General features: G+C 54.3%; 1 protein-coding gene across 2 annotated transcripts; it reads right to left on the reverse strand.

The window, feature by feature from the left end:
* Positions 1-13,571: 13,571 nt before the first annotated feature.
* On the reverse strand, positions 13,572-19,542 carry LOC112636533 (aquaporin-12B). 2 transcript variants are annotated; one of them, XM_025405266.1, is made up of 4 exons: positions 19,420-19,542; positions 18,936-19,383; positions 17,385-17,501; positions 13,572-13,810 (listed from the first exon to the last, which is right to left on the reverse strand). In XM_025405266.1, the coding sequence occupies exons 1-4, from the start codon at positions 19,540-19,542 to the stop codon at positions 13,611-13,613; spliced, it is 888 nt and encodes a 295-aa protein (XP_025261051.1). In that variant the 3' UTR covers positions 13,572-13,610. The 2 variants fall into 2 exon arrangements, with proteins under 2 accessions (XP_025261051.1, XP_025261049.1); XM_025405264.1 differs by having other exon boundaries at positions 18,936-19,542.
* Between the last annotated feature and the right edge of the window lie 3,729 nt (positions 19,543-23,271).

Below are 23,271 nucleotides of genomic sequence, written 5' to 3' on the forward strand. Positions count from 1 at the left end.
TTTTTTTTTTTTGAGACAGAGTCTCGCTCTGTTGCCCAGGCTGGAGTGCAATGGTGCGATCTCGGCTCACTGCAAGCTCCACCTCTGGGGTTCACGCCATTCTCCTGCCTCAACCTCCCAAGTAGCTGGGACTACAGGGGCCCACCACCACGCCAGGCTATTTTTTTTGTATTTTTAGTAGAGACAGGGTTTCACTGTGTTAGCTAGGATGATCTCGATCTCCTGACCTCATGATCTGCCCGCCTCTGCCTCCCAAAGAGTTGGGATTACAGGCGTGAGCCACCGCGCCTGGCCACAAGGAGGAAAATTTTAATAGGCCTGTATTTATTATAGATGAAGGCCTATTAAATAAATGAAAAATTCATAAGTTCCCCAAACAGAAACCACCAAGCCCAAGCCCAGATGGCTTCACTGCTTAATTCCACCAAATATTTAAGGGAGGAATCATAGGAATTTTCCATAATCTCTTCCAGAATTTTCCACAATCTCTTCCAGAAAACAGGAGCAGAGGGCTCACCTCCTAACACATTCTCTGTGGCTACCGTCAACCTAATACCAAAACCAGATGAAGACATTATCAAAAAGGAAAACTACAGACCAGTGTCTCTCATGAGCACAGATATAAAAATTCTCAACAAACGATTAGAAAATGGAATCCAACAATGTTTAAACAATATTATACACTACAAAGGCTAGGCTGAATTATGTTCTCCCAAAAAGATACTTGAAAGTCCTAAACCCTGGTCCCTGTGAAGGTGAATTTATTTGAAAACAGCCATTTTAGATATAATCAAGTTAAGATGAGGTCATTAGGGTGGGCCCTAATCCAACATGTCTGGTGTCCTTATATGAACAGGAGAAGAGACTCAGAAACAGAAACACGGGGGGAAGATGGTCATGTGAAGATGGAGGCAGAGTCTCAAGTGATGTTTGTACAGGACCAGGAACACCAAGGATGGCCAGCAACACTAAAAGCCAGGAGAGAGCGCCCTGGAACAGGCTCTAGTATAGCATCATGTGACAAATAGCAGGCCCTGAAAGAAATCAACCCATTTTGCCCCAAAATATATTTCTTTGATGTATTTTTTTTTTTTTTTTTTTTGAGACGGAATCTCGCTCTGTCGCCCAGGCTGGAGTGCAGTGGCGCGATCTCAGCTCACTACAAGCTCCGCCTCCCGGGTTTACGCCATTCTCCTGCCTCAGCCTCCTGAGTAGCTGGGACTACAGGCGCCCGCCACCTCGCCCGGCTAGTTTTTTGTATTTCTTAATAGAGACGGGGTTTCACCGTGTTAGCCAGGATGGTCTCGATCTCCTGACCTCGTGATCCGCCCGTCTCGGCCTCCCAAAGTGCTGGGATTACAGGCTTGAGCCACCGTGCCCGGCCCTCTTTGATGTATTTTTAAGTGGCCCTGCAAAGCTGTCTCTTGTGGGGGAAATTTACTTTCTGTAGAGAATCTCCTTCTCTTACTAAATCTTTTCAGGTCTAGCACCTTTTAAGTACTGATAAGAAGACATTTACCATCTATGGTCTCTGAGGCCTGCTACCTGGATGCTTCATCTGCATAACAAGAACCTTGGCTTCCACAACCCCCCACTTACATTAACCCAAAGCATTTCTTTCTGTTGATTTCAACTCTTTAGGCAAAACTTAACTCTTTCAACCAATTGCCAGTCAGCAAATCTTTGAATCTACCTATGACCTGGAAGCCGTCTCACCCCACCCCTCCAGAGGTCCCACCTTTCCAGACCAAAACAGTGTAAACCTCGCTTGTATTGACCGATGTCTGCCTGTAACTTCTGCCCTCCTAAAATTTACAAAATCAAGCTGTGACGCAACCGCCTGGGCATATGTTCTCAGGACTTCCAGAGGCTGTGTCCCAGACCATGATCTTGACCCTTGGCAAAATAACTTTCCAAATTGATTGAGACTTGTCTTAGATACTTTTTGGTTTACGCTCTATGGCCCCCCACAGCTACTGTGTTACCTGTTAATCAAAATTAGTGACGGACACAGGAGTCTCAGTCGATCAAGTTTTATTAAGCCAGAGCTTGAGGGTGTTTTGGGGAAAAACACAAGTCACAGACATATCTGTGTCCAATGTTATCCAAATAGGTTTTCAGGAGGTCTTGTTCTGTACCCAGGAAGATAAGCATCCTCAGCATGGAACCTGGCAGACTAGTTTTAGGAGCTAGACATAGAGTGCAGACCTAAAGTTACAATGGACACGTCCTTGTTTTATAAGCAGATAGGCATCCTTGAAAGGTTGCAAGGTTTCAAGATGTCGGGAGTCTTTTGCTTTCTGTGGCGGTCTGGCTAATGGATAATGCTTTGGCACAAGACTGTAAAGTGATTATTTATTTGGGTAAAAGATGGCAGCGTTGTGTGATTGTCTCCATGTTTAACCTTCCCTCTGGCGTAACAAGTTTGGAGGTCCTGACATGTTTTATTTTCATCACATACTCTGTCTTGGAATTAGAATGACCGCTGGAGTGTGTCTTGCTCCCGGGGCGAGTAGCCGTGGCTCCCTTTCATACCTGAGGTTCGACTGCCACCAAACAACCCTTCCTGGTGGCCCAGCATCCCAAGCTGAGCTGTGAACAGCTGTTACACCCTTTCCCATGGGGCAAACAGTGGTGGAGTGGCTCTACCTCTCCCTCCCCCTCCCCAACACCCCCAGGGCTGAGCTGAAACTGCACACTCCCTCCTGGGGAAAGAGCGCTTAGGCAAAACCACTTGTCTGCCTCTCTCAGCTGTGGCTGGACCCTTCCCGGAGGGGTCCCTCGGCTGGAGCTGAAGCCACACACTCCCACCTGGGGCAATGACACTTTGACAGTGGCTCCATATACCTCTCTTGGTTGTGGTCGCACCCTGCCCCATAGAACTGGAACAGAAGCTGCACACTGCTTTCCAAGGATACAGGGCTCCCAGTCACTGCTGAGCCCTGCCCCTCAATACAACACCAGGCACCCCAGGGAAACAGTGCCCTGGCTACCCAGAGCAGTCACAACTCCCTAGTGCCTATGCTGAAGTAGTGCCCTGACTCCTAGGAAATGATGGTGTTGCCACCTGAGGTGGTCACACACCCTAGTACCTAAGCTGCAGTAGTGCCCTGCTTCCCAGGGAAATGGTGTCTGGGTTGCACAGAGACCTTCAGGACTCAGTTAAAATGGTACATTTCTCCCTGGGGAATCAGTGCCCTGGCCAAGAGGAACAGCTGCACATCCCTGGGGGAGCTGATGTAGTACTCCACATCCCAGGGAAACAGCAATGACTGAACTGACACACCCGCTCTACGGGCCAAACAACTCTACTACCCTGGTCCTAAAATTCATATGGAGCCACAAGCGATGCCAAATAGCCAAAGCAATCCTGAGCAAAAGGAGCAAAGTTGGAGGCATCACACTATCCAACTTCAAAATATACTACAAAGCAGTAGTAACCAAATAGCACGGTATTGGCATCAAAACACATAAACCAATGGAACAAAATACAGAACCTAGAAATAAATTCATGTATTTACAGCCAACTGATTTTATACAAAGGCTCCAAGAACACTCACTGGGGAAGAAGTCTCTTCAACAAATGACGCTGGGAAAACTGGACATCCCTCTACAGAAAAACAAAACTAGACCTCTCTAACCATATATAACAATCAAGTCAAAATGAATTAAACTCTTAAACGCAAGACTTGAAACAATGAAATAACTAGGAGAAAACAGGGAAATGTTACAGGACATTAGTCTGAGCAAGGATTTTCTGGAAAAGATCTCAAAAGCACAGGCAACAAACACAAAAGTAGACAAATTGGATTATATCAAACTAAAGAACTTCTGCACAGCAAAGGAAACAATCAACAGAGTGAAGAGACAGACTACTGAATGGAAGAAAAGATTTCCAAACTAATTATCCGCAAGGGATTAATATCTAGAATACACAAGGAACTCAAACAACTCAACAGCAAAAGACAAAAATAAAAACAATCCAATTTAAAAACGGACAAATGAGCTGAATAGAGATTGCTCAAAAGAAGACATGCAAACAGCCAACAGGAATATGAAAAAAATGCTCATCATCACCAATCATCAGAGAAATGCAAATCAAAACCACATTAAGGTATCACCCCAGTTAGAATGGCCATTATCAAAAAGGCAGAAATAACAAAGGCTGGCACAGATGCAGAGAAAGAGGAACTCATACACTGCACATGGATGCAGAGAAAGAGGAACTCATACACTAGTACAGCCATTATGGAAAAGCACCATGGAGGTTCCTCTAGAAGTACTATATCATCCAGCAATCCCACTGCTGGGTGTATACCTAATCAATGAAAATCAGTATGTCAAAGAGATGTCTACAGTCCCATGCTTATTGCAGCCTTATTTACAATATCCAAAATGTTGAATCAACCTAAGTGTTCAACAACAGATAAATGGATAAGGAAACTGTGGTACACATATACAATGGAATATTATTCAGCCATTAAATAAATGAAATTATTTCATTCATGGCAGCATGGATGAGTGTGGAGGATATTATGTTAAGTGAAATAAGCCAGGCACAGAAAGACAAATACCACATGTTCTCACTCATATGTGGAAGCTAAAAGATCTCATAGAAATAGGGTAGGAAGTGGTTACTAGAGGCTGGGAAAGGTAGGGAGGAAGATGAAATGGCCAGAAGTTGGTTAACGAAGGCAAAAGTATGGCTAGATAGGAGGAGTAAGTCCTAGTGCTCTATACCACTATAGGGTGACTAGAACTAACAGGAATTTATTGTATATTTTCAAATAGCTTAGAAGAGAGGATTATGAATGATCCCAAGACAAAGAAATGATAAATGTTTGAGGTGATAGATATGCTCATTACCCTAATTTGATAATTACACATTATATACACGTATGGAACCATCACACTGTACTGCATACATATGTAGAAGTATGATGTGGCCATTAAAAATAATAATGCAAGAAAAAAGAAAAAGACAAGAAAAGGAAATAAAAGGTATACAGATTAAGAAGAAAAAAATAAAATTGTCTGTGTTCACGAATTATGATTGCCTATGTAGAAAATCCCAAAGAATTAACCAAAACCAAAACAAAACAAAAAGCCCTGGAACTTATAAGTGAAATGACAAGGTCACAGACTACTGAGTTACTACAGAAAGGTCAATTGATTTTCTAAATATCTGCAATAATCAATTAAATTTTGATTCCAGACACAGCAGCTTCGAGAGGCTGTATGTGTTCTGGGCAGCCACCGGGGCCCCCGCCACCCACACTGGGGTTCCTGGGCCAGGCTGTGCTCCCTCAGGCAGCTCCAGGCACTCCGAGGCCTTCTACCAGCACTTTGGTGGATGAGTTGGAGTCACCGTTTGAGGCCTGCTTTGCTTGTCTGGTGAGTCAGGATTGTCGATGGCACTGATCAGGAAGAAATGCCAACTGGTGTTGATGAGGGTATCCAGAAGTTTCTGGCCGTTGTAAGACAGAACGTTTTTTCCTAGAAAAAAAGACTGTTAAATTATCTGATTAAAAAAAAAAAAAAAAAAAAGAGCAAGTTGTCAAAGAGTTCATCACGTTGACTCATTTCCTGATGTGAATACTTGAATAACAATGCAAGATGTCTCGGAATTAAGGAATGAGTTACAGCGGAAAGGCGCGCTGGCCCAGAAGCACTTGACAAAGCTGAGGCATTGGCAGCAGGAGCTGGAGGACAGCAGCGTCCAGCAGAAAAAAACCAGCCAGCACCCCTCAGGGCTCCTCAACTTACCTTCAGCAGCCATCTGCCAATACTATGGAGTCCTAATTAGGGAAAAGGAGTGGGGGAAAAGCAAAAAGAGAAGGCAGATAAGCTGTAAATCTGCCTTTCTTCATGACACAGGACACACAGCCTTCCTGCACAGATAACTCATCATCTTCCTGCACTCAACTTATCACCAGACCCTCAGCTGATAGAAAAATGCAAGTTAGCTCACCACAACGTTGGCATTACCAGCACTGCACAAAGGCCTCTCTGGCACACAGCACAAGCACCATCCTATAAAATCCCAGCAAGCCTTTGTCTCCTTGTAGTCAGCCCCTCTCTTGCTGATCTGCCCATTGCTTTCTTACAACATAGTTTCATACTTTCTCTAATAAATCTGCCTTTCTTTACCTACAACTGTTTTGGTAAATTCCTTTACCATCAGTGCCACTGGCCCCAGATACTCACTACCCATGGCCAATATCCCTGCACCTTTGAAGCTGACCTGAGTGAAAGAGCAGAGGCTGTCGGCCTGAGAATTGGCTGGTGTGTGAGGTAGCTCCACACTGGGCTGTTTTTGTCTTCCTGAGCCTTGAAGGCCCCACCCGACACATGCTGACATCCACTCCAGTTCCTGGTCTGACCTGGATGCTGCCTGGTCCCGGAAGCCTTGCCGCGCACTTTCTGCTGCATCCCTGGGCACAGGGCTTCTCTCTTCTGCTGCTCTTGCTGGCTCTCCCTTGTGGGTTGGTGCTGTGTGTCTGTCTCTGTGCCCCTCACTAATTGCACACCTATGACAGGTAGACATCATTCCTCTTAAATATACAGGGACCTTATCTTCTTTATCGCTGATACACAATGCTTATTACTCTGTGTGTGTGTGTGTGTGTGTCCGTGCGTGTGCAGTATCTGGCACATGGACCTGTGATTAACAGCCTGAGGCCAACACATCCCCTCGGTGAGAATACACAGGTTAAACAAGCTCTTAAAAAGCTCATATGAGATGACCTCAAGGTTGTTAACCTGATCATCACATGGTAATTAGAAACTCTAGCAGCTTTAGATTTTTTGATTAAAAACTTAAATAAACAGATTAAGTTTTAGGCATTCTTTCAAATGGGTTCTCAGTGAAAAGATTATTGGGAACTGTTCTACTTGGTGCTTAGTGAAAATATTTTGAATTAATGTGTGTACCAACCAGTTATTGCCATTCTTTATTAAATTCAAAGGTTTTATGTCAAATAGAAATTTTTCAAGAAAATTTCAAACTTCAAATACAAATTACCATTTGTAATGGCACCAAAAAGTGAAATATTTAGGTATTAATCAAACAAAATATGTATGGATTCTGTTGTAGAAAACTTCAGAATTCTGATTTGAAAGTCAAAGAAGTTCTGATGAGAGGAGAATCTGTCAATCCATGTTTGTGGACTGGAAGACTCTGTCGTCAAGACATGAACTCTTCCCAACTTGATCTATGGATTTAATGCAATTCCAGTCAAAATCCCAGCAAACTTCTTTGAAGATCTGAACAAACAGATTTTAAGTTTATATAGAAAGTCAAAAGACTCAGAATATCCAAGGAAATATTGAAGAAGAACAAAATAGAATCTAACACTACCTGACTTCAAGACTCAAAGTTACAGTAATCACAGCAGTGGGTCCTGTTGGAAGAACAGACATACAGATCAGTGGAAAGGAACGGAGAGCAGAGAAATAGATCTTCCCAGATATTGTCAAATGATCTTCCACAAAGGAAAAAGACAATCCAATAGACAATAGATAGTCTTTCCAACAAATGGTGCTGGCACGATGAAAAGTCCACAGGCAAAAAAAAAAAAGGAAGGAGGAAGGAAGGAAAGAAGATGAATCTAGTTACTGATCTTAAACCCTTCACAAATCATAAGTCAAAATGGAACACAGAGGGAAATGTAAAAATGCCAAACTATAAAACTCCTAGAAGAAAACAGAAAACATAGTTGAAAATCTGGGTAACTTTGCATTTGGAGATGAGTTTTGTGATCTAACACCAGAAGGACAGTCTGTGAAAGAAAATCATCATAACTGGACTTTATTAAAATTGATAATTGCTCCACAAACGACATCTAAAAGAATGTAAAAACAAGACACAGATTGGGAGAAAATCTTTGCAAAGCACGTGAGTGACAAGAACTAGCATCCAAACTATACAAAGAAGGTTGGGTGCAGTGGCTCACACCAGTAATCCCAGCACTTTGGGAGGTTGAGGTGGGAGGAACGCTTGAGCCCAGGAATTCGAGACCAGCCTGCACAACATAGTGAGACCATCTCTACAAAAAATGAAAAATTAGCTGGCTGTGATGGCTGTGCCTGCAGTCCCAGGTACTCAGGAGGCTAAGAAGCTTAGGCTTAAGCTCAGGAGGTTGAGGCTGCAGTGAGCCATAATGGCACCACTGCACTCCAGCCTGGGTGACAGAGTGAGACCCTGTCTCAAAAACAAACAAAACAGCCGGGCGTGGTGGCTCACGCCTGTAATCCCAGCACTTTGGGAGGCCGAGGCGGGCGGATCACGAGGTCAGGAGATCGAGACTATCCTGGCTAACACAGTGAAACCCCGTCTCTACTAAAAATACAAAAAATTTGCCGGGCGAGGTGGCGGGCGCCTGTAGTCCCAGCTACTCGGGAGGCTGAGGCAGAAGAATGGTGTGAACCCAGGAGGCAGAGCTTGCAGTGAGCCGAGATGGCGCCAGCGCACTCCAGCCTGGGCGACAGAGCGAGAATCCGTCTCAAAAACAAACAAACAAACAAACAAACAAACAAACAAAAACCCAACAAAACAAACAAAATACATGAAGAACACTCAGAACTCAGTAATGAACTCTTAAAACTCAGAAAACAAACAGCCCAATTAAAAAATGGGTAAAAAAAAATCTGAATACACACCTGAACAAAATGGATACACAGATGGCAAAAATACAGGAAAGATGCTCGGTACCGCGTGTTAAGAGGGAGCTGCAGACTGAAGCCGCGGTGAGAAGCCTCTGCACACCCACGGGAATGTGGGGCACCCACGTGACTGACGACATGGAGGCCTGTGTCCGGCAGGAGCGCCCGATGGCAGAGCCGCCTGGGGCAGCTCGGTGTTTCTCACAGAAGTCGCCACAGCCCCACACAGACCCCAGCGTCACAGTCCTTGGCGGACCCAGCTGATGGGAAAACTCCCCAGAAACAGGGTCTACGTGGAGAGGATCTAAAGAGGACAAGGGCCAGGTCCTGAGCCCTCACCCCCCTGGGGTGGCACCCCCGGCTCCAGGCCAGCCCAGCACCCTGGTGTTCTCCCAGGCAGGCAGCTGCAAGCCCTGGACCCACCTGTTCTTCCTGAAGGTCCACAAGAGCATCAGCAGCACCATCGTGAACATTCTGTTCCGCTTCAGGTGGAAGCACCGCCTCACCTTTGCTCTGCCTTCCCAGCAAGCCGCCCATTTCTTCTACCCGGTCTGCTTCTAGGCCAGCGTGGTGGAGGGCTTCTCCAGGAGCAGGAACCCTCATTTCGATATCAGGTGCCGGCACCTGAGGTTCCAGCCCATGCAGGTGAGTCTTGGGCCCTGAGACTGGGGTGTGGGAGGAGAAGGTGGTGGCTCACACCCTAGGTGGATGCCACCTGCACACATGCACTGCTGCACACAGGACCCCAGGAGACCCCACAGGTGTGGAAAAGCATTCCGTCTTCCAAGAATGAGAGCCCTGCGCTTCTCTCCTGCAGAACCTGGTGCCCTGAGCAGGGAGGGGAGGTGGCTGCAGGCAGAGCGCTGGGGTGGCCATTCCTGTCCTGGAGGTTCTGGGAAGTGGTCCGTGGGGGACCCCGAGTGCAGACAGAAGGGTGGGGCTCGCCTCCTCCGGGGCCTCTGGATGGACAGGCCAGAGCTCCAGAGGCCCGGGGCGATGGAACCTCTGCCTGGGTGGGGCTCAAGGCGACACCTGCGCTTGGAGCCATTGGACCGTCCCCAGAGCCAGCCGCCCTCTTGGGCACACAGGCCCTTCCCCGCCCACACGCGACACATCCTGACCTGCGACACCTTCTCCTTCACCATCCTGCGGGACCCAGCCCGGGGCCTGGAGTCCGCCTTCTACAAGACGGCCTCGCCCTTTGTCCAGGCCCGGAGCCTGCGACACTTCCTGGCCCACACCCGCGCCTTCTACGACCCCCGGCGGCCCGACCGCCACTGTGGCCGCAACCTCATGGCCTCGGACCCGGGCTTCGACCACAACGCGCCGCCGCCTTGTGGGGGTGCAAGCGGTGGCCCCGCGCTTCCCCCTGGTGCCATCGCCCAGCACCCGGACGAGTCCCCGGGGCCGCTGCGCCGCGCGGTGCTGGGGTCTGGATGACCTGGTGGCCTTCCCCGCCCACAGGCGCGGCCTTCGCCCGGAGCCGCTGGAGCCGCGCGTGGAGCGCAGGGAGCGCGCCTAGAACGCGCTGGACCTGGCGCTCTGTGCGACCTTGAACCTCACTCTGTGGGCGCGGCTGGGCGCGCTGGGGGCCGCGGGGCTGCGGCCGGAGGTGGCGGCGCTGCGGGCGCGGTGGGCGCGCACCTGCCTCCCGCATGGCGAGGCCGCGGGGCCGGGCGCCGAGTTTGACCCGCAGCTGGCGCCGCTGCAGCACGACCTGGCGCCCATCCTGGGCTACCAGCTGCGGCCAGACCTGGACCCGGCCACCCGCCGCCACGGCCGGGACCTGGCCACCCCCGAGCTGCAGTTCGCCAGGCGCCTGTACCTGACCAGTTCCCGGAGCGGGTGTGGGATCCCGGGCGCCCTGGGGGAGCAGAGCCCCGGCCAGGCGGGGTCGCGCGGCAGGCCCAGGCCCAGGGGGAAATGCGGGCCGTGTTCAGAGCAGGACGGGGGTCCTTAGGGCCCTGGAACAGAAGGCCGCGCCCTCAGCCCCTGCTACGTGGGACCCCACAGGGCGGGAGACAGTGGCCAGGAGCCGCAGCTGAACCTGCGCTGCCCCGGCTCCCTTGTCTGCGCATCCTTCCGCAGGGCGGCGAAACCTGTTTTTAGCGACTTGCTTTTCTTTCAGTCTACTTGAAAGCCATGTAGGTCGCTCATGGCAGATGCACGATTCCAAGTCATTTTGGCAGGTTTTTTTGTTTTTGTTTTTGTTTTTCCGGGAGTTTTGTTCTTGTTGCTCAGGCTCGAGTGCAGTGGCATGATCTCGGCTCACTGCAACCTCTGCCTGTCTCAGCCTCCCGAGTAGCTGGGACTACAGGCACGCGCCACCAAGCCCAGCTAATTTTTGTATGTATGTATTTATTTATTTATTTTTATTTTTATTTTTTTAGTAGAGACAGGGTTTCACCATGTTGGCCAGGATGGTCCCGATCTCTTGACCTCATGATTCGCCCACCTCGCCCTCCCAAAGTGCGGGGATTACAGGCCTGAGCCACCGCCCCCGGCATTTTGGCAGTTTTTAATGTGGAGAAGGCTCTTTCTGCTGAGCGACCGTTCCAGAGCTGTTGGGGGTGTCTCATAGGCTGTGGTGAGCTGGGAAGCTGCTCTGCTGAGCCACCTGGAGTCGCAGATTTTAGCACATCTAGAGCAGATGAGCGGCTATTCCCACAAATGTTCACGCTTCAGACAGATCACTTTTTGGATCATAAGTCTGAGTGTGGTTTTAGAGGCAAATCTATCCTGATTATGTTTCCCCTGATGTTTCCTGTACTTGTGGAGCTCATAGGAGAGACTGAAGGTGAATTCACGATTATACACAACTTAACGTCTGTTTGTGAATTCTAACAGTGTATCTTCAACTGTAAGAAAAATGAATTTCGAAACTTCTTCTGCGTTATTACCTGGATACTCCAACATCTTATATGAAAACTGTGCTCATTTCTGTCAAATGCAGTGGCGCTTGCTTCAAGGCTTGTGGATTTTGTTGAGAATTTCGAGATGTTCAGAAATTTTAAGCTGCAGTAGCTCTAACAGCCTCCTGGTTACTTCACGGAGAGGTGGCTGTGTCTGCTCCTCCCAGGCTCAGGTACTGACAGTTCCTGCCTGAGCACCGGGACCTCCCTCCTGGAGGGATCTGTGCAGGGGCTGCAGGCACTCCTGGGGGAACAGACACACCTCCGGCACCCAGGGGCTGGGTGCTGCCAGCCGAGGAGAAGCCCCTCTCCTTCCTGGGGCCGCACCCCCTGCTGCTGCTTCTGCAGCTGACATGTGACACCAGGGCACGGCCAGGCCCTCAAGCAGAACGCCTGTGAGGGGAGCTGGTTGGCCCCACCCCAGCAGCTCCCCTGTGTGCTCAGCAGTCCTTTGCCTGGCAGCATCTGGCAGCCCCATCGGGGCCTCTGGAAGACACACAGGACTGGCTCTCAGGCGTGTGCCACAGGGTTCCTGTCCCCACTCCACAGCAGGGAAGAGGAGCCCGGGGCTCCAGAAAGAGTCAGCTCTTTGCCTGGGTGGGAGGGGCTTTATGGCGGGGAGGAGGGTGTGTGTGTGAAGGGGCAGCCTCGGGGTGGGGGAGATCCTTCTTTCTCTCCCTCCACCAGACGCTCGTCCAGGAAAATGTGGCCTCACCAGCATCCCCAGGGAGAAGCCCACGCACCATGAGACGGGAATAATACAGGGTGGTTGGAGGGGAGTGGACATTCCAGGCAGCCCCTTCTCATCTCTAGGAAGAGGAAACCCTGCAGGACCCAGGGGCTGACAGGACCCCACACACCAGGGTGTGGCCGCGCTGGCTGAGACCGCCTGGACCCCACAGGGCTCTGGCTGTGCCCCGGTGTCTCCTGCGGCCTCACCATGCGCTCATTATCATACGCATCACACCCCCAGCGCGCACGACGGCTCCAGAGCACCCAGATCTGTGGGAAAATGGGCGGCCCTGCAGCTCGGAGACATCTCCACCTTTTCCAGGAATCCTGTGGGTTCTCCTCCGGCCCCAGCGCCCCTGCGTGGGACGGACTCTAGAGGGCGCCACACCCCCTTTCTCCAGTGGGAGCTTCGGCCTTCGCAGGAAATCTCTGCCTTTCACTATTTGCCGACTCGCCCCTGATTCCTTCTCGCGGTGGTGTCCAGAGCCTGGACGCTGGCCGGGTGGAGGTCTCACTGGGGCTTGGGGTGTCCCCTAGCCCACCGAATCGGGGACATCTCCCTGCTTTCTCCTCTCCTCCTTCCCCTATAGCACAGCAGCTGGGCCCAGGGGCTGCGGCCCACCAGAGGACGGGGTGCGGCCTGCGGCAGGACCACCACCACCTCACTCACTCCCTCTGGGTGGGGCAGCAGGACCCGCAGCAGAGGGGCCCTTGTCTCTTTTGGGTGGAAGTTTCCAGGCCGGCTCTGTTCTTTGGGAAGGAAATGGCTGGAGGCGCCATGTCTCCAGGTCCCAGTTCTGCCACAAGGTCCCAGTGAGTGACGTGGCTTTGGGTGACGACCAGGCCATGGTCCTGAGGGACGTGAACTCAGGGGTGGTGGGACTGGGTGCCCTGTGCCTGGTTCACAAGCCTGCATCCTCAGGCTCCAGCACCATCTTCAGCATCCCGGCGGGTCTCAGGCTTCCCTGGCTGTGGGCTCCCTCCCAGGCACGTCCAGGGCTGCAGCACCATCTTTGCAGACTCGGGACCTGGCAAACTCCCTGGGCTCTTCTCTGTCATCCTGCACTTTCCTCTCCTGCTTCTTCTGTAACAAGAGGCAGGAAGGAGCCCGTGGGAGATGGGGAGACTCAGACCAGCCTCACCGTGTTTCCACACACCCCTGCCTGCCCGTCCAGAAGCCTCTCTCAGGCCCAGGGGACACACAGGTCTTAGGAATGGTTTATTGACAAATGGCTTCTGGGGGAGTGGCTGGGTTCCCTCTTAGCAGGGTCCTCACACGGGGCTCACACAGAGCAAGGCTGCTCAGCTGGAATGTGGCCCATCAACACTGCGGCATCCAGGCTCCCGGCCACTGAACCCCTTCGCAGGGGTCTGGGTGTCCCCTGAGGCCAGGGCCGGCTTCCCTCGGGGTGCTCGGTACTTGTTCTTCTGGCTGTAGAACAGGTTCCTCTGGAAAAGGCGGGGAAGGCGGCCCTGGTGCAGCAGCACAGCCAGGACCATCCCTGCAAGAGAAGGCAGATCCTAGGTGGGCCGCAGGGCTCCTGGGCCCAAACACAGACAGGACACCCACTTCCAGGCCTGTGTCAGGACAGGGGAGCCAGGCAGCCTGGCCAGGGGCCCCAAGAACCCTGAGGCCCAGCCCCTGCCTGGTCCTGGTCTTCCCTCCCTGGTCGTGCCCCTCCCTCTAGGTAGGCCAGCCGTGGGGATGGGGGCAAGCCCGTGGGGTTCCTTGTACTTCTGAACCACCCTCTGGGATGAGTGACTGGAATTCCCCTGCCCCCACATTGTCCTGAGCCACCTGCAGAGCTTCTGTGGCCATTTTCTTCTGGGACATGATGTGGCGTCCCAGGGTGGCTGTTTGCAGGGCTGTGGCCTGGCGTAGAGGTGGGATGTAAGTGGACAAGAAAGATGTGGGTGCCCCTTGGTGGGAGGCTGGGCCCACGTTCTTCCAGAACTCCAGGAGCAGAGACTCCTAAATCCCCACCTGCCTTCCAGGTCATTGGGAAGGGCTGGTGTCCTGGGCAGAAGGGGAGAGTGGATCCTCTTCAAGTTTGATCTCAGTCCTCTAAGGATTTAACCCGCAGCGTGTTGGCTCCACTAGGGCTAGCCTGAGTGGGACCTGCCTATCACCACCTGCAGCTGCTGTGGCTCCGGACAGTGGCCCCTGTGCCTATAGCTTGCTGAGACTGGCCTTTCCCCTCACTCAGCCCTCCAAGGCCCACTCTGGTCCTATCTCTGCTCCCAGGAGGGCAGGCCCAAGGAGGCCGGATGACCTGCTCAGGGGCGCAGCCAGCAGGTGCGGGTGGCCGCTCACACCCAGGGAGCCAGCCCCATGTCCACACCTGGCTACAGGGCTCCTGCCTGCAGCCTCAGAGCTCCCCAGGGCTCATGCTGACACTGCACATGTGGATAAAGGAGGTTAATGGAGGGACACAGCCTGTTTTTCGGGTTCCTGAAGCTGCTCTAAGATGACAGGAAAGGGATGCTGTCAGAAGTGTCAAGCATCCAGATGGATGAGACGGGAAGAGACGCAGGAGCACGGCGTGGGACTGACAAGACACCGATGACATAGAGGGGCCGGATCCCCCCGCACAGGGACGAAAGCCGGGAAACAACCCACTTCTTCCGCAGATGCCCCGTGCTTTCAGAAGCTGGTGCCCGTGTCTCTGTGGGATGGGGTAGCCCTGGGACTCACCTAGGAGGAGGGACAGAAATTCCACATGGGAAGCTCCAGAGCCCCAAACCCCAAAATACAGACACAGCCAGTGCCTCCCTCCCTGGCCCTGGCAGGAGACAGGGTCCTCTCTAGAGGGGGCATGTGGACTTGAGCATCAGACCCGCCCGAGCCTGGAGTCCCGCCTGAAACAGGGATCCCAGCCTCTTCCCACTTGGCGCCTAGAAGCCGCAGATGCCCTTTGGGCTTCTCCATAGAGGTGGTTCTACAGTGAGAGGTTGTAGCGGGGTGAAGAGTATTTCCCCAGCGACATGTCCTTCCCAGAACACAGGACGTGCCCTTGTTAGAAATAGGGCCTGGGACATAACATCAGTTAAATTACAGTGATATCATACTTGAGTAGAGTGAACCTTAAATTCAATGACTGGTGTCCCTATACAAAGAGAGAGACAATGACACAGAGGAGGCAGCCAGGGGAATCGGCAGACATGGGAGCGGTGCGTCTCCAAGCCCGGGGACAACGGGGGTGCCACAGGCCCCCAGAGCAGGGAAGAGGCAGGAGGCTCCTTCCCAGCAGCCTCCAAGGAGAGCTGACCCTGTCAATGCCACGATCACAGGCTCCAGCCCCCAGAGCTGGCTGAGCATACAACCCTGTCACGTGAAGCCTCTTCGTTTGCATCCTTTGCCTTGCAGCCCATGAAGCCACCACAGGCCATGGCGTGCAGCCTGAGAAACTCAGGAGGAAACTGATCTCCCACCCGGAACTCTGCCCAGGCCTCGCCGACACTCAAGTGCAGGTCAGAACCAGGATACTGTATTTCAGACAAAGGAGGTCTGAAGCGTACCTGCCAGGTCCCCGTTCTCAGGAAGCTACTGTGAGACAGGCACCAGCAAAAAGAAGGAATAAACCAAAACAGGAGGCCATGAGGAAAGCAAGAAACAGATGCAACCAGGAGAGAGGTGAAGGGCAGCCCCAGACTGGAGATGGACACCTGTGGGTAACCCGGAGCTGTGGATCCTTGGGGGAGACGGTGCCCACGCAGAGCACTGGTGTTGAATTAACCAAAGCACCCAGAAACCTGGGCAGGAGAGAGTCCAGGACCCTTCACCTCAGGAAGCAAGGCCTGTGTAGGAAGAGAGGCGTCCTGGGCCACCACAGCTCACCCGGGTCGTGTTTCCACGCCAGGGAACTAGCGAGGGCTCTGGAGCTCATCAGGAGGAGGAGGCCGACCCACCCTGGGTGAAGGATCCGCAGAGGAGTGCGGGGGCCGCAAGGGAGGAAAGCCGGCCCCCCACATTGCAGGAGATAGCCCAGGGTTGACGCCTGAACTGAAGAGTCTCAGAGAAGCCCTGCAGGCCAGTGTGTGGGGACAGAGAGGCCAACACTCAGCTGCTTCTTAGCAGAGGGCGGTGCTGCCTCAGGGACGAGGGGCAGGAGTGGGGTCCTGATGCACTTCATGCCCTTTCTAGGGCCTTGCACATGCCTGAGATAGTGTGACCACATCAGAACCATGGCGACAGATCACAATGATGTCAGTGTCACCATTGCAGGGCCAGGGTGCCTGAGAGACCCCCAGCTCCTGTCTTCCCCCCAGGGGAGGCTGAGGCATTGACCCTGAGACCTCCCCAGTGTAGAGCCGGCAGAAGTTGAAAAAAGCTTCCAGAATTCCACAGGAACCCAAGGACCCTTCTGGTACCTCAGCGAGGTGGAGCCGAGTGTCTGAGAGCAGGTGCAGGAGAAGGTGTGGGCTCCACCTGGGCCTCTGACACCAGGAACCAGAATCCCCAGATCTAGGGCCAAGGGGGGCTGCATGACCTCCCCCTGCTGCTCCTCTGCTTGGGTCCAGGATGCAGGGAAGGAGGGGCAAGCACTGTGGGGGAGCTGAGGGGTCCCCTGTGTGCATCAGCGAGTCCCAGACCCGCCCCACCAGGAGGCAAAGGGACCGGCTGCTCCACCCCATGCTCACAGCCCTGTAAGTGCACGATGGCACCCTATATCATCTAAGTGGGGCTCCCTGTATCCTGAGGATTCAGGGACTCCAGAATGAGCCCCTCTCGGGGGAGCCTAGCTCCGGGTGTGTGGAGATGCCACCTGGGATGGGAACCCCAGGTTCATGGAGCCCCACTGCAGATACCATTCCCCATGTGCCCAGCACCCCTTGCAAGGTTGGCCTCTCCCCAGCCTGCCCCCTTCTTACCTGGCTACAGCTTGCTTGGCACCAGGACGGTGTCCACAGTGAGACATGCCGTCACAGCCTCTTCCCCACACACCGTGCCCACTGCAGAGACCTCCCTAGGAGCACTGACCCAGCACCCTCACCTCCACTCTGTAGGACCCCATGTGCCAGGACACTCTCTGGGCCCCAGCAGCCCTAGGGACCCCACCTTGCCCCTGCCCTTACCTGTCAGAGGGCCCAGCCAGTACACCTGGGCGTACTCCAGTAAGGTGTGTCCTGAGCAGCCAAAGGTCACAGAGGTGGCCAGGGCAGGGTTGAAGAAGGCGGACGTGAAAGGCCCGGCTGTGGGCAGAGCACAGTCAACCCTGGTCCCCAGCCCTGCCTGACGCCCCTCTCCAGGCCAGGACTTGACACCCACCACCGAACCCACACCGAGAACCCCACTGTGTGCAGGCCTGGGGGTTGCTCTTGGCTCCTGGAGCCCCACCTGGCCCCCCGTACTGATAGACACATAACACAGCCAGGCTGCTTCAGTCAAGCTCTGGGTCCGGGTCAGCAGCTTGGGGGCCCCAGGGCCGTCGAACACCCTCCCGACGTCTCACCCGGACTCCCGTGACCCACCCATGCTACCCTCCAACACCCCACCAACACCAGGGACCTGCCTCTGGGCAGGGAAGAGCAGGGAGTGGGCCCAGCAGAGGGCAAGGGCCACAGGGATATGGAGCCTGCGTCCGCCCACGTGGAAACCAGGACCCTGAGGATGGGCAGCTCTGTGCCTGAAACCAGGCTCCTTCGGCTTCATGGAGGCAGGACCTTTGACAGGAGCTCTCCAGTGCCACCCAGGACAGAGGCCCGGGCAATCTGCCACAGACGTGTGTCCCTGCAGAGCTCCCTGCTCACCCGTGCCTCAGTTTCCCAATCTGTACAGGGCTCTAGTGGCACCTTCCCATGGCCTTTGTGGTCCAGGTTCCGTGGTGTCTGCCCAGTGCTGGGTCGGGGGCAGTGCCATGGACCCAAGTGCTGGTCCTGTCCTGATTAGGACCTCGGACCCTGGGAAGGAGACCTGGCACCATGCTCCCTGTAGCCCTTCCTGTGGTGTCCCCAGTGCCTGGAGCACGAGGCGGCCGCCCCTGGCTCTCCCCGCAGCCCCAGCACGTGGACACCTGTCCCGGGAGCTTGCCGAACAAAGGCTTTCGTGGTGGGGGAGCCTAGCGCTCGGAGGGGAAAGCAGACATGGGGGGCTGGATCAGACAGAGGGTCTGATTGGAGGGAGCTCACAAGGGGGTGAGGGGACTATGAGAGGTGGGTCCCACGGTCAGCCTAGGTGCAGGCAGGGATCGCAGGATGCGGGTGTCATTAGGAGGCCAGGGAGACCGAGTGGGGCAGGTGGGACAGGACCTGTCACTCTGGAAGGGGTGATAGAGGGTGCAGGGACTCCCACACCAGACCAGGGCTGGGCCAGGAAGCGCCTGCCTCGGCAGTCCCAAATACCCCAGATGCAGAACTTCTGGGAGGAAGGGGAGCAGCTGGGACTGGGGAGAGGTGCAGTGGCCATGATGGCCCTGGCAGGGGACAGGCTCCTCCACAGCACCCCATGTCCAGCACAGGCCCTCGTCCACCTGCCTGGTCGCAGGAAGTCACCGCCCCTTCTTGTGGGTTTGTTGCTGCCCAGGCCAGCAGCCCGCTCTCCTGGGTGTGAACGGGCCTGAGTATGCATGGAGGCCACACAGGTGGAGGGGTCTTGAGGGGCTCAGGGGAAGGGGAATTAGTGCTCACCTGTGTAGGCCGTGACGGTGACCAGCAGAGCCACGGCGGGCACCCTGTAGGCGGGAGGACTGTGCCGCAGGTGCAGGAGGATCAGATGGAAACAAAAGGCGCAGGCGGCCTCCACAAGCGCCCCGTGGGGCACAGATGTGCGCAGGGCCGAGCTGCAGCTCTGGGCCATGAGGCTCTGTAGCAGGTGCAGGTCGCTGAGCTCCCAGGCCCAGCAGAGGTGCGTCAGGGTGCAGGCGGCCTGCATGCCCAGCCCCTGGGCCGCCAGCTTCAGCAGAGTGCCAGGCAGAGACGCCTCGGCCATGAGGAACTCCTGCAGGGACACGGTGGGGTTGGCCAAGGCCCCGTCCAAGGTGGCCCCATGCGCCAGGAAGAGCAGGAAGAGCAGGGTGAGCAGCAGGTCAGGCCCGAAGCCCCCAGCCCAGGGCCCGAGCTCAACCAGCATCCTCATCTCCAAGCAGCAGGCCCCGAGCTGCACCGCGCCCACCACCTCCCGGGCGAAGCCTTCATAGGCGCCCACTGGGAGCAGGGCCTTGGAGGCCCGCCTGGCCCCCTCACAGAGGGCGAAGGTGGCAAAGAAGAAGGAGAGGGACACGTTAAGACCTGCCATCGGCCTAGGCCCCGCCGAGGAGCTGTGCCTGCAGGACACCGGAGGGGACAGGGCAGAAGCTGGCCGGTTCCCACAACCCAGAGGGCCCAGGAGTGTGGGAGAGGGCACCTGGGCCTCTGGGAACACCACACCTGCAGCCCCAGCTCCCGCCCCACCAGCTGCCACCCAGGTGCACTGCCAGGATGGCCACAGGGGCCCTGCCCCACAGCCTGGCATCCTCCTGGCACGCGACACACCCGGACGCACTGGCCACGCTCGGCCAGCCCTGGACTCTGGAGACTGGCCCAGCTCTTCTGAGCCTCTAGCTGAGCTCCACTACTCCTACCTGCGCTCTTGGCTCCAGGACCCCAATACCTGCTCCCTGCACCTGGCCCCTCTTGAGGCAGGGTCCCCCAGATCCCTGTACCTCCTCCAGGTCCCTGCCTGAACAAGGGCCCCCATTTCTGCCTCCCTGCATGAATGCAGTGAGGGCCCCATGCTTATTGCACCTGCACTGTGTCCCCACTGGGGTGAGACCCCCCACTGAACCTGCACTGTGTCTCCACCTGGGAGGGCCCCTCATGGCCCCTGCTCCTGTTCCCTGACCCTGCCTAGGTGAAGCTCACTCCTGCCTGCACCTGTAGGTGTCTTCCCTTGAGTTAGCACCCCCTGCTCCCTGCACCTGGCTGTGTCCCCACCGAGGCCAGGCCCCCTGCACGTGGGCTGTATCCTTGCCTATGGAAAGGTCCCCTCATTCCTGGTTGCCTGCACCTCCACTGTGTCCCCACCTCATCAGGGACCCCCAAGCTTCTTGACCTGCCTAGGGTCCGGTCTGGGTGAGACCCTCCTCCACCTGCTGTGTGTCCCCTCTGGTCAAGAGTCGGCAGCAGCCCCTGCCCCAGCCCCACATTCCCTGCCCTGTGCTGCCCTCACCTGCCCCTCAGGAGAACTCAAGACCACCCCTCACATCAACCTCCCTCCCACCTTCCTGCCCAGAAAGCGCTTCCCAGAGATGAAAACCGAAAGTGCCATCGTCATTTGCTTGAAATTCCTGCAGAGGGGCCAGTTGCCCACAGCTGCATGGAGATGGTGCTGATCCTGGGTATCTGCAGGGGGAGAGAGCCGGGGCTGGGACCATCCAGAGCTCCGGACCCCGAGGGATGGGGCATGAACCCTGCGGGCCCCACGATGGGCAGTCTGTCACCCTGCAGCATGGTTCCTGTCCACTGGGTCTGCACCCAAGCACTGGGACACCAGCCACGGCCATACGGGGTACAGCATGTGGGACCTGCCCAGTGTCCCCCCCGCAGCCCTGTCCTTCTCCCCCAGGACCGACTCCAGCCCCCGAGGGCCTTCCCCCAACCTGGCCCACAGCTCCCCTTTCTCTGAGACTTAGATTTCCTTTTATTTTTGGAAACCCAGTTGGGTCCCACCTGGCGTCCCCCTGGCACAGCTGGGGAGACTGAGACCAGGAGGGAAGGGACCTACCCGAGGGCACTGCCTGTTTTCAGGGAGAGCCCTGTCCCTGAGAGTTCATGTCCCTTGAACATGTTTGAGAGTTTTGTTCCTTTTCATTACTGACTTGAACCCATGTCATGAAGAGTCACAGTCTGGCCGTTTTTCTGATGATGAACATGTGGGTGGATTTCAGTTCTTACTACTATGAATAAAGCTGGTATTAGCATTTTGGTCTATTCCTTTTGTAGATAACAGACTTTTATGTCTTTTGGGTAAATTCCTAAAATGCCCCGGGTGAGCTCTGTCCACTGAATAAATCCCAGATCTATAAAATTGGAAAGAAGACTTTATTTCCTAGAAAGGGGTAGGCCCTTCAGGGTGGCCGGCAGAGCCCGGGCCGGGCACCTGGAAGGAGGGGGTTGGGGCAGGAGCTTCTTGCTGAACAGGTCGGCTAAGCACACGCGCTCCCTGGGTTGCTGGAGGAGCCGTGAACATTCAGGAAGGGGTCGTCACTCATGCATACTGAACAAACACGCATGTGACATGCGTCTCAAGTTCCCTTGGGGGTGGACACGTGACATCTAAATGTGTTCCTATGAGACCCGTGCCTGGAAAGGTGAAGCAGCAACACAAAGGCGCTCAGTGCACAGCCTCTGGAAACCAACCAGAACCAGTCCCTGCTGGGTGGTCCCTGGTCAGAATTACAGAAATCAGCCTCTTGGCCAATCAAACTCAGGGCTTGTGGCACAGAGGAATGGAGCTGTGTGTCAGCGTCTGCAGTGGGTGAGCTGCACCTGAGTGAGTATGGCTCTCCTGGAGGCCAGTGCTGGTTTAGCTGCGAGAGCAAAAGAGAACCCTCCTGGCCGGCAGCCCCTGGTTTCTGCTTTTAAGTGTCTGTCCGGTGCGTGACTCCACCCCTGCCAGGCAGGGCTTCAGGTCTTGTTGACTGTTTGCTATCTTATCGCCACAAGGAACCTGTTTTGTCCGTCTCCTCTCCGCCTTCACCTTCATGCGGGTGAGTGTGGTGTCCCAACCACAGATGGAGGGGCTGTGACGCGGCGGGTCCCACCTCCCGCTCTGTCATGGCGGAATTTTTGGCATGTTTTTCAGATTTCTCTGGAATCCCCTTGGCCGAGAGGGGTCTGTTCAGCTTGTTGGTGCGGGGGCTCGGGATTTCATTTCTGCTTCTCTTATGGCAGGCGAGTGAAAACGTTTTAAGGGACTGTCCAAACCTTTCCCGAAGTGGTTGCGGTGTTTTAACTCTCGCCATTCATGTGTGACAGTTTTGGTGTCTTTAAAAGTCGGTGGTGTCGAGATTTAAAAACTGTCTCTCTTCCGCTGATTGTGCGGTTCTGACTCTTCCTGGCTTAAAGTTGCATTTCCCTCATGACAAAAACCTGTTAAACAATTAGTCCTGCACAGTCTGTCCATTCCAGTCTCCTCTGTTCATTTTTAAAGTGGGGTTGTGTGTCTTTTTATTGATTTGTGATCATTCTTTCTATATTCTGGATTCGAGATTTTTGTGTGAGATTTGTTTGGCAGTATCTCCGCAGACTTCCTGGTCATTTTCTGCGTAGTGTCTTTTGATAACTAGAGTATTTTCCTTTGAATAAAGCCAAATTGATTATTTTTAAATGCACTCGTCACTGCTTTCTCCTCCCTGCCCAGGAAATGTCTGTGCACTCTCAGGTCACAGCAATGTTCCCTGATGTTTTCTGCCAGACGTTTCATGATTTCCCTGTGAAGTGAGGTCAATGACACCTATTCAGATAGTCGGCGCTTCCGGCCGGGCGCGGTGGCTCACGCCTGTAATCCCAGCACTTTGGGAGGCCGAGACGGGTGGATCACGAGGTCAGGAGATCGAGACCATCCTGGCTAACACAGTGAAACCCCGTCTCTACTAAAAAAATAGCCGGGCGTGGTGGCGGGCGCCTATAGTCCCAGCTACTCGGGAGGCTGAGGCAGGAGAATGGCGTGAACCTGGGAGGCGGAGCTTGCAGTGAGCTGAGATCCAGCCACTGCACTCCAGCCTCGGCGACAGAGCGAGACTCCGTCTCAAAAAAAAAAAAAAAAAAAAACAAAGATAGTCGGCGCTTCTTGCACAACATAAGGGTGCGGTTTTGTGTGTTTCCACGTGGACGTCCAGTTGCTCTGGACGCCACACCCAGCCCTGGCTCCACTTTGTGGGTACAAGGCTCTGCCTCTCCTTAGTGATGGGCAGTCAGAGTGGAAACCCCCACTCCCGCTTTGGGAAAGTCCCCAGATGTCTCTCCTGGACAGTGTTTCCCTCTG

This window comes from Theropithecus gelada, chromosome 12, assembly GCF_003255815.1.
Source record: "Theropithecus gelada isolate Dixy chromosome 12, Tgel_1.0, whole genome shotgun sequence".
In the NCBI taxonomy this organism is placed as follows: domain Eukaryota; kingdom Metazoa; phylum Chordata; class Mammalia; order Primates; family Cercopithecidae; genus Theropithecus; species Theropithecus gelada.

Excerpts from the sequence above, each read along its gene's own strand:
- LOC112636533 (XM_025405264.1), bottom strand. The coding sequence starts at position 19,542 with ATGGCAGGTCTTAACGTGTCCCTCTCCTTCTTCTTTGCCACCTTCGCC. Across the intron at positions 17,502-18,935 it reads CACCGTCACGGCCTACACAG|CCGGGCCTTTCACGTCCGCC; the intron begins GTGAGCACTAAT and ends CTCTGCCCACAG. Across the intron at positions 13,811-17,384 it reads CTGGCTGGGCCCTCTGACAG|GGATGGTCCTGGCTGTGCTG; the intron begins GTAAGGGCAGGG and ends CTTCTCTTGCAG.